This window comes from Stegastes partitus, unplaced genomic scaffold (assembly GCF_000690725.1).
Source record: "Stegastes partitus isolate 25-593 unplaced genomic scaffold, Stegastes_partitus-1.0.2 Scaffold753, whole genome shotgun sequence".
Classification (NCBI taxonomy): Eukaryota; Metazoa; Chordata; class Actinopteri; family Pomacentridae; genus Stegastes; species Stegastes partitus.
Genome location: NW_007578484.1, coordinates 335,217 through 343,933, shown reverse-complemented (window position 1 = coordinate 343,933; position 8,717 = coordinate 335,217). Strand labels below are relative to the sequence as shown.

The window sequence follows — 8,717 nt, the reverse complement described above, 5'->3', positions numbered from 1 at the left end:
TTATTTCACTAATTTAGTCGTTTGTTTGACTAAAAATGTAATAATCTGGAACCAACATGTCCAAGATTTTTTACAAATGTTGATTTTTTTTTTTGCCAGTTGACCGTCATGACTTCACTGTTGCATCAAGAAGCGCAGAATTTTATTTTATTTACCAAATCTGGTGCAAATAGTTGATTTTTGATGATATTTAAAATGAGACACGTTGAATAAATCGACAGAAAATCGCAATTTTAGGCTCAGATTTGGTGAATTTTACCAACAGAACCACACATGATGAGTTCAAGGACCGTCGGAAAGTTGAAAATCTGTTGAGGTTTTTTTTTTCAGTTTCTACGATTTCTATCTCTTTTATAAAAACACAATGAACTTTCAAAACCAGCAGGTGGGTTTTGGGGTTGAGATGATGTAAGAAACTGCAGGTTGATGAATTAAAAACATTTATTTCATTATTTTATGGTATTTAGTGCCTTTGGTTTGTGTCGCAGAACATCTTCAGAACGTCCCTACAACTAAACAAACACTTGATCTTCATGTTACGGCTGAATAAAGGTGCAATACTTGTTTTTCTATAAAATCCAGAAGGACACGTTGTGCGTTACGACGTCTGGAGGAAATAAATCCGGTCTGAGCTGCGATTTTTACTAAAAACAGAAACACAAAGTTGAGCAGAAACCGACTGAAACGGTTTCACTTGATCGTTTCTCCTTCATGTTTACGTCACAGATAAAGATGGACGACGGAGGTTTGAGCTTCGCGGCCGGAGAGCGAGGCGTCGTCCGTCTTTACGTTGGGTCTGAACGCGGCGGTTCTAAAGGCCCAGTTCACATCCAGACCTCTATGGATCCGGGCCGCTACAGTCTTTGGCACCGCTGTGAGGAGTTCACATTAATCCAGGGTTCAGGGTTCGTAAAGAGCTCGTGTCCTGGTCTGAACAGTCTGTAACTCACGGCTGCTGCAGACGGAGGCAGGAGGTCCACCAGAGTCCGGCTCAGTCGGACCCGTCCTGGTTCTCCAAGATGGGATCTGAGAAGAACAAGACAGTTGATCTGAAGGTGAACCTGTCCTAGAATTAATGAAACGTTCTGAGGATGTTCTAGGAACGTTATTAATGGGACGTTCACAAGAAAACACACAAATTATAGAAAAAAATAATCAGAAAACACGAAAAAAACTCAAATTATTAAAACGAAAGAAAACAACAAATATTCTAAGTTTCCCTTTGTGGTCATTTTGCATCACTTTGTGTTGGTTTTGTGGTCATTTTGTGTCTGTTTGTGTTTTTGTTTTGTCTGTTTGTGTTAATTTTGTGTGTCCTCCTGGTCACATTGCCTGTCTTTAAGGTCATTTTGTGCCTTTTTATGGTAAATTTGTGTATCTTTATGTTCGTTTTGTGTCTTTGTGTTTGGTTTGTCTGTCTTTGTGGTCACTTTGTGCCTTTTTATGGTAATTTTACATCAATTTGTGTGTCTTACTGGTCACATTGTGTCTCCTCGTGGTCATTTTGTGTGTCCTTGTGTTTGTTTTGCATGTCTTTGTGATCATTTTACATCAATTTGTGTTCGTTTTGTGTGTCTTTTTGGTCATTTTGTGTCTCTTTGTGTTAATTTTGTGTGTTTTTTTGGTCAAGTTGGTTGTGTTTGTGTATGTTTTGTGTGTCTTTCTGGTTATTTTGTGTCTTTATGTCGTCACTTTGCGTCTCCGTCCGCTCATCGCACGCACACATCTGGATTGTGTGTTTGTTTGTGTTACCTGTCAGTGTGCTGCTGATGTTGGGAGGAGACACGATCAGCACGGCGCTGCCAGACGATATCCCAGAATGCACCACTGGACCCTCCACAGAGGGCGAACTCAGGCCCTGACGCACACAGACACACAAACACACAAACATGATTCAACAACTGAACTTCAAACCCTGACTGGTGTTTCTATTATTTTGTCCACCTCCCGTATCTCAACAAAGCGAGACAATGAACAGAACCAGCATCAGAAACTATATTATTGTTGTATTTAAAAACAACAGGAAGCTGTTATAAATCAGAGCTTTTCAAAATAAAATCCCGTGTTAATAAATCTGCACCTTGTCAGTGAAGCCGCCTGTGATTGGCTCCTGCGTTTCCGTGACGACGCCCTCCGAACCCTCCAGGAGACTGGTGGCGTCGAGGCGGTCGTCCTGGCTCCGCCCCTCCACCACCAGCTGCGATTGGCCGAGGGGGTCGGAGGAGGCGGAGTCAGAGGTGACGGTCTGGATGATGACGCCGTCGCTGGAGCAGAGGCCGTCGGTCTGAGCAGGACGCGCAAAAATATGTAAAACACACATGACAACACAAAAAAACACACACACACCCCAATAAACACACAGACACACACACTCACCGACAGGCTGTGCAGGATGATGTGCTCGTGCGGCGACGGCGAGGAGCCCGTCGTCAGGGTAACCGTGCTGTTATTGGCCAGGCTGAGCGGAAGGCTCTGATTGGACGACGTCTGGAGGTAGTAGGTCCCTGGAGTCCCAGTGGGCTGCAGGTGGAACGACTGCACAACACAGACACACAACAGCAACAACGCAACGTGAGGGGGAGCGACAAGAGAGCAGGTGTTGTGTGTCTTTTAGCGTTTGTTTTGTCGCTCTGCTTCTTTTTGGATCTTTTTGTGGTTGTTTAGAGTCTTTTTGTGTCTCTTCAGTGTCAGTTTGTTTCATTTTTTGTTTTTTCGTTTTGTCTTTGTCGTTATTTTGTGTCTCGGCTATTTTGCGTCTCTGTTTTGCGCTTCTTCGTTTTCACTTTGTGCGTCTTCGAGGTCATCTTGTGTAGCTTTGTGTTTGTTTTGCATCTCATAATAGTCGTTTTGTGTGTCTTTGTGGTTCATTTGTGTCTTTTTGCATGAATTTTGTGTATTATTGTGATTACTTTTATGTCTCTTTACCTTAGTTTTGTCTCTCTATGGTTCATTTTGTATCTTTTGTGTTTATTTTCTGTGTCTTTGTCGCCATTTTGCGTCTCTGTGTTCATTTTGTGTCTCTTTCTGGTCTTTGTGCATCTCATTGTGGTCATTTTGTCTCTTTGAATGTCGTTATTTCAACAAACAGTTTTCTGAAAAAACACTAAATAATGATCGACTGTGTAGTAAAGTAACCATGAACTGGTGTGTGTTGCCCCGTTGTGTTGCCCCATTGTGTCGCCTTGTTGTGTTGCCCCGTTGTGTTGCCCCGTTGTGTCGCCCCGTTGTGTCGCCCCGTTGTGTCGCCCCATTGTGTTGCCCTATCGTGTTGCTTACCGGCAGGATCTCGAAGGTCTGCAGAGCTCCGGTGTTCAGGGTGATCGTCTCCGAGTCGCTGGACGCTGCTGCTGCTGCAGAGTCGGAGGCTGGAGACACAAACACACAACGTCAGCAGAGACACACAACAAGACACACAGACAGACCAGTTAAACATGACTTCTTCACTCATTAGTTCGTCTGAATGAAGGTTGTTTCTGACTCTCTGTGGTCATTTTTCTTTATGGTAGAGTTGTGTCCTGTTTTTGTCATTTTATGTCTCTTTCTGGTCCTTTTGTCTCCTATTGTGGATATTTTCTGTCACTTTGTGGACTTTTTGCGTTTCTTTTGATAATTTTTTGTCCTTTTTGGTCATTTTATGCGTCTTAAAAGTCTATTTTGTTCTACTTCTGCTAAATGTTGTGACTTTTTTTTATTCACTTTAAATTGTTTTGTAGTTATTGTGTCTCTTCATGCTGAATTTGGGTCATTTTGAGTCTCTTTGCAATCATTCATCATCTTTTTTTTTGCTAAATTATATCAATATTTGGTCATTTAGTCTCTCTATGTCGTCTTTTTGTGGCGTTATTTGTCCTTATATGTCTCTTTGAGATCACTTTCTGCCCCTTCAGTGAGTCGTTATTGTGGCTTTGTGTCATCTTGAGTCTCTTTCTGGTCTTTTTTGGTTCATTTTATGTCTGTTTTTGCTCATTTTGTGTTCTTTTTGTGTCTCTTTGAGGTAATTTTACATCCTAGTTTGATTTATTTTAAATTGTGTGACTTTGTGGGACTTCTGCATCTCTTCGAGGTGATTTGGACTTTTTTTAGTCATGCCATCTTTCTATTTTTGTTGATTTTGTGTCCTTTTGTGGTCACTTTATGTCTGTTTCTAGTCATTATGTATGAATTTAGAGTGATTTTGCAGTTTTTTGGTCATTTTATGTTTCTTTCTGGTGATCTTGTTTAAAATTTGGTCATTTTATATATTTTTGTGGTGATTTTATGTCTCTTCGTAGTCATTATGTGTATCTCTATGCTGGCTTTGGGTCATTTTGAGCCTCTTTGATCATTATGCGTCTTTTTTGGGTTGTTTTATGTCTGATTTTGCGTCATTCTGTGTCTCTTTGTGGTCATTTTGTGTTTCTATTTGCTCCTTGTCCAGTGGTTTTGTGTTTTTTTGCTCAGTGAGTGCTGCAGGTTGTGTAGTTTTGTTGTTTTCCCAGAGATTTAAGAACAGATTTAACATTAACCTGCTGCTGAGGGTTTAACTCGTTATAAAACACCTCTGACATGTTGGTGTGGACACAACAAACACACGCTTCTCACCCAGGTGTGTGATCTGCAGCGGGATCTGAACGGGGATCTGCAGCGCCGCCACGGAGCTGGGGGCGGGGCTTCCGCTCCTCTCGTCCAATCGGGTGAGTCGGATCTGCAGCGAGGAGGAGGAGGGGCTTCCTGGTCCGGACGTCGACTGCGAGGACGCCATCAGCTCCTGGAGGCCTTTCAGGAGGACTGAGGACACAAAGACGATCAGTGACAACAATGAGAGGAAGAAGAAGCGGGTGTGGTCCGTTTGTTTACCGTTGAAGGGGATCTCCTTGTGATTGGCTACTTGTCTCTTGATGCTCCACCACTTGGATCGCAGCCACTGAGGCGACCGGACGCTGCTCCAGCCGCCAGCCAGGTCCTCCCACTTCAGCTCATTCTCATCCTCCACCTCCAGCTCCGATATCCTGGAACACACCGGTTCAGTTTAACAAATAAGCCCAAAACCAGTTCAAACCAGGTCTGAAACCAGTCAAAACCAAATCTAGTCTACAATCAAGAACAAACCCTGCCAAGAACTTGTCTAAAACCAAGTCCGAAACAAGTCTAAAATTAAAACCAGGTCCTAAACCAAGCCCAAAATTAATCTAGTCCAAAACCAGTCCAAAAACAAATCTCAAACAGTCTAAAGCCAGTTCCAAAATCTCTCAAAAACTAGTCCAAAACCAAGCCCAAAACCAGTCTTAAACTAGTCGACAAAACCAGTCCTGAACCAAGTCTGAAACTTGTCTTAGCTAGTCTAAAACCAATTCTAAATCAAGTGTTAAACCAGTGTAAAAACCAGGTCTGAAGCTAGTCTAAACCCAGTCAAAACTAGTCCAAAAGCAAGTTCAAAACAAGTCTTAAAATACTCCAAAGCCAGTCTAAAATTAAGTCTGAAACAAGTGTAAAACCAAGCCCAAAAGAAGTCTAAAAGTACTCTCAAATTTGTCTAAAAACCAGTCCTAAACCAAGTCTGAAACTAGTCTTAGCTTGTCTAAAACCAATTCGAAATCAAGTCTTGGTAAAAACCAGTTCTGAAGCTAGTCTAAACCCAGTCAAAACTAGTCTAAAACCATGCCCAAAACCTGTCAGAAACCAGTCTAAAAGCCAGCACTAAACCACTTTAAAACAAGTCTATAACCTGTCTTAAAAACATATTTAAAAAACCCCTGACTTTATTCTCATCCTCCCCTTCCAGCTCAGATACCCTGAAACATCTTGATTCCAAAATAAGGTCCAAAATCAAGCCTCAAATCACTCTAAAGTCAATTCCAAAACCTGCCAAGAACTACTCTAAAACCAAGTCCAAAGCCAGTCCTTAACTGAGTTTAAAACCAGTTTTAAACCAGTCTAAAATGAGTCTAACAGAAGCCCAACATCTGCCGCCTGTACCTTCGTATGAGGTTCAGGTCGTCCTCCTTCGTCCACTCCGTCCCTCCGCTGTGTTTCCAGTTCAGGTAGTTCAGCCACTTCGACCGACACTGCTTCTCTGAGCGCGTGCGAACCTGATCGGCGACGGTCGCCCAGGAAACGCCCCCGGTGACCGCCGACCCCGGCGACACGCCCGCCATCTCGTACACGACCTCGGCGAGGCGTCGCTCCTCCTCCTCGCTCCATTTACCTGTTTCAGAAAAGTCAATCTGACGTGACGACTCCAAACTCTAACGTCGGTCGCTGATATTTATCGACCAAGGTGTTCGTCGCTTTACCTGTGTTGCAGGTGTCCTTCATCAGCCGGCAGCGGTCTTTGACTGAGGAGGCACTTCGGCCTAAAGCTGCTCCGATCGTCGCCCAGTCGTTCCCGTGTTTCTCTCTCAGTCTGAAACACATCAGAGGTAACATTAGAGTAAATAACAACAAGCTAACATGTTGAAGCTACACGAGGCTTCACTCACGCTTTTAGCTTCTCTATCTCGTCAGGAGTATACCTGAAGGGGAAAAAAAAAGCACAAATTACTCCTCAGACTGACAGAATGATAAAGTCTCAGTGTGTTTTCTGACGTCTTTTCCTCGTGAACTCACTTCCCGACGTGGTTCCGGTTGTCGTACATCCGTAGAACTCGCCTGTAGACGGCGAACAGCGGCCGGTTTAGCCCCAAAGCCACCGAGCGGTAAAAGTCCTTCCTCTCCTCCTTGGACATCTCGAAAATGATCTCTGCAGGATCTTCGATGCCGCGGCTCTGAAGGCAAGTTTAGAACAGATTTTAACATCTTCAGGTTCGATGAAGGCAGAAGTGATGAGATACAGCGACGGACGGCGATGTACCTTCACGTATCGGTCGATGTTGCTCATCAGGATGTCGATCTCCTCTTTAGACCACATTCCCTGTTTCCACTTGTGACCTGAAGTCAAGCAAACATTGAATCAAACACCAGTTAAACCAGTTAATATTCGTCCAAAACTAAGTCTAAACCCATCAAAAACCAGTAAAAAATCAGCCCAAGGAAAAGTTGAAGCCAGTCAAAAACTAGTTTTAAAACCAGCCCTGACCAGTCTAAAATCACATCCAAACCAAGTCAGAAAACAGTCAAATACTAGACTCAAACTAGATCCTAACCAAATCAAAAATAAGCTTAAAACTAAGTTGGACACCAGTTTAAAACTAATCAAAACCAGTCCAAAACCAAGTTCAAGACCTAAATTCGAAAATAGTCTAAAACTAGTCCCAAACCAAGTTCAAAACCTTGTCTACAAGTCCAAATTCAAACTAAAACTGGTCTAAAAACCAGTCTAAAACCACATCCAAAACCCAGTTGGAAAACAGTCAAACACTAGGCTCAAACTAGATCCGAACCAAGGCAAAAATAAGCTTAAAACTAAGTTGGACACCAGTTTAAAACTAATCAAAACCCGTCCAAAGCCAAGTTCAAGACCCAAGTTGGAAAATAGTCTAAAACTAGTCTAAAACTAGTCTCAAACCAAGTTGACAACCAGTGCAAGACAAATTCTGAAATTGGTCTAAAACAAATCTAAAACCAGTCTAAAGGCATTTTTGAAACTAGTTCAAGTCCAAGTCTGAACTCAAGTTCAAAACCTTGTCTAAACCATTCAAAAAACCGGGTCCAAATTCAAACTAAAACTGATCTAAAAACCAGTCAAAAACCAGTCTAACACCTGTCCAAACCACATCCAAAACCCTGACTGAAACTGAGCCAAAATGGGTCTAAAATCTCATCCAGAACCAAGTTGGAAACTAGTCTAAAGCGGCTCAGAACCAAGGCCCTGATCTCAACATCATGCAGTCAGTCTGGATCCCATTTAGAAACAGCAGACAGAGTTCTTCAACACACTAAAGTACCGACCTGTCAAACACCTGTAAAGACTGGAGCTGACTGAAGCTAAATCTAGATCTGATTTAAGTTTTTCTCTCATTACTGCACTTTGTATGAAACTAAAAAGCTAAACTAAGCTGCTGTTTGTTAGTCAGTACCTTTGTTGGCCAGCGTGTCTTTGTCTTCTTTGGTGGTGAACCAGGCCTGACTGACCGGAGACACTTCCGTCTTCTGATTGGGCGACAGAGAGTCTTCGTCCTCCTGAAGAATCTGCTCAAACAAACACAACAAGTTCATCACAACCAAAGTCCCGTCGATTACGTTCTTACTCCTGTTCTAATGAATAAAAGCTGATGAAGTCCTTTGTGACCTCGAACACGTCATGATCATTTCTGGGTTTGAGCCTCAGTTAGAAAAACAAAGTATGTGTCTGATAAAAGTGAATATTAATGTAATAAAATAAAAAGAGAAGGGGGACTTCACCTCTACCTGGATCTGAGCGACGCCGTCCTCGGAGAGATCGCCGTCTGCCGTCGCCGTCATCGTCACCTCGAAGCTCTCGTCGTTCTCCGACACTGACGACAAGGAAAGACGAAGAAATCAGACTTTTCTCTGAGAAAGTTCAACAATTTCAAATATCTAAAGCTTTATTTAATATTAAGGAACGATGTTGAGCAGCAGTGATTTATGGTTTTGGATAAAAGTTCATTAACCGACGACATTTGAAAAACCAGAAAGTCGTTTGAAAGCACTTATTGTTGTTCTGTATAACTATACTTAATAAAAGCACACTTTAAAAGAAGAACATCTTTCAAACACGCAGATTAAAACTATTCCCTTTATATTTCTTCAGCATACTCGTATATTTAGTCTATTCATAT

At 42.4% G+C, this 8,717-nt stretch overlaps 1 protein-coding gene across 1 annotated transcript in view; it reads right to left on the bottom strand.

The window, feature by feature from the left end:
- Positions 1-423: 423 nt before the first annotated feature.
- Positions 424-8,717, bottom strand: part of dmtf1 (cyclin D binding myb-like transcription factor 1) — a 12,348-nt gene continuing 4,054 nt past the window's right edge. Inside the window, exons 4-17 of the mRNA XM_008291651.1 lie at positions 8,326-8,411; positions 7,995-8,106; positions 6,830-6,906; positions 6,586-6,743; positions 6,459-6,491; positions 6,273-6,382; positions 5,956-6,184; positions 4,837-4,988; positions 4,582-4,767; positions 3,277-3,365; positions 2,377-2,535; positions 2,081-2,284; positions 1,753-1,858; positions 424-1,026 (exon numbers count right to left, since the gene is read on the bottom strand). Of these exons, the coding sequence (XP_008289873.1) occupies positions 992-1,026; positions 1,753-1,858; positions 2,081-2,284; positions 2,377-2,535; positions 3,277-3,365; positions 4,582-4,767; positions 4,837-4,988; positions 5,956-6,184; positions 6,273-6,382; positions 6,459-6,491; positions 6,586-6,743; positions 6,830-6,906; positions 7,995-8,106; positions 8,326-8,411 (1,736 nt within the window). The 3' untranslated portion in view covers positions 424-991. The remainder of the gene's footprint in view (positions 1,027-1,752; positions 1,859-2,080; positions 2,285-2,376; positions 2,536-3,276; positions 3,366-4,581; positions 4,768-4,836; positions 4,989-5,955; positions 6,185-6,272; positions 6,383-6,458; positions 6,492-6,585; positions 6,744-6,829; positions 6,907-7,994; positions 8,107-8,325; positions 8,412-8,717) is intronic.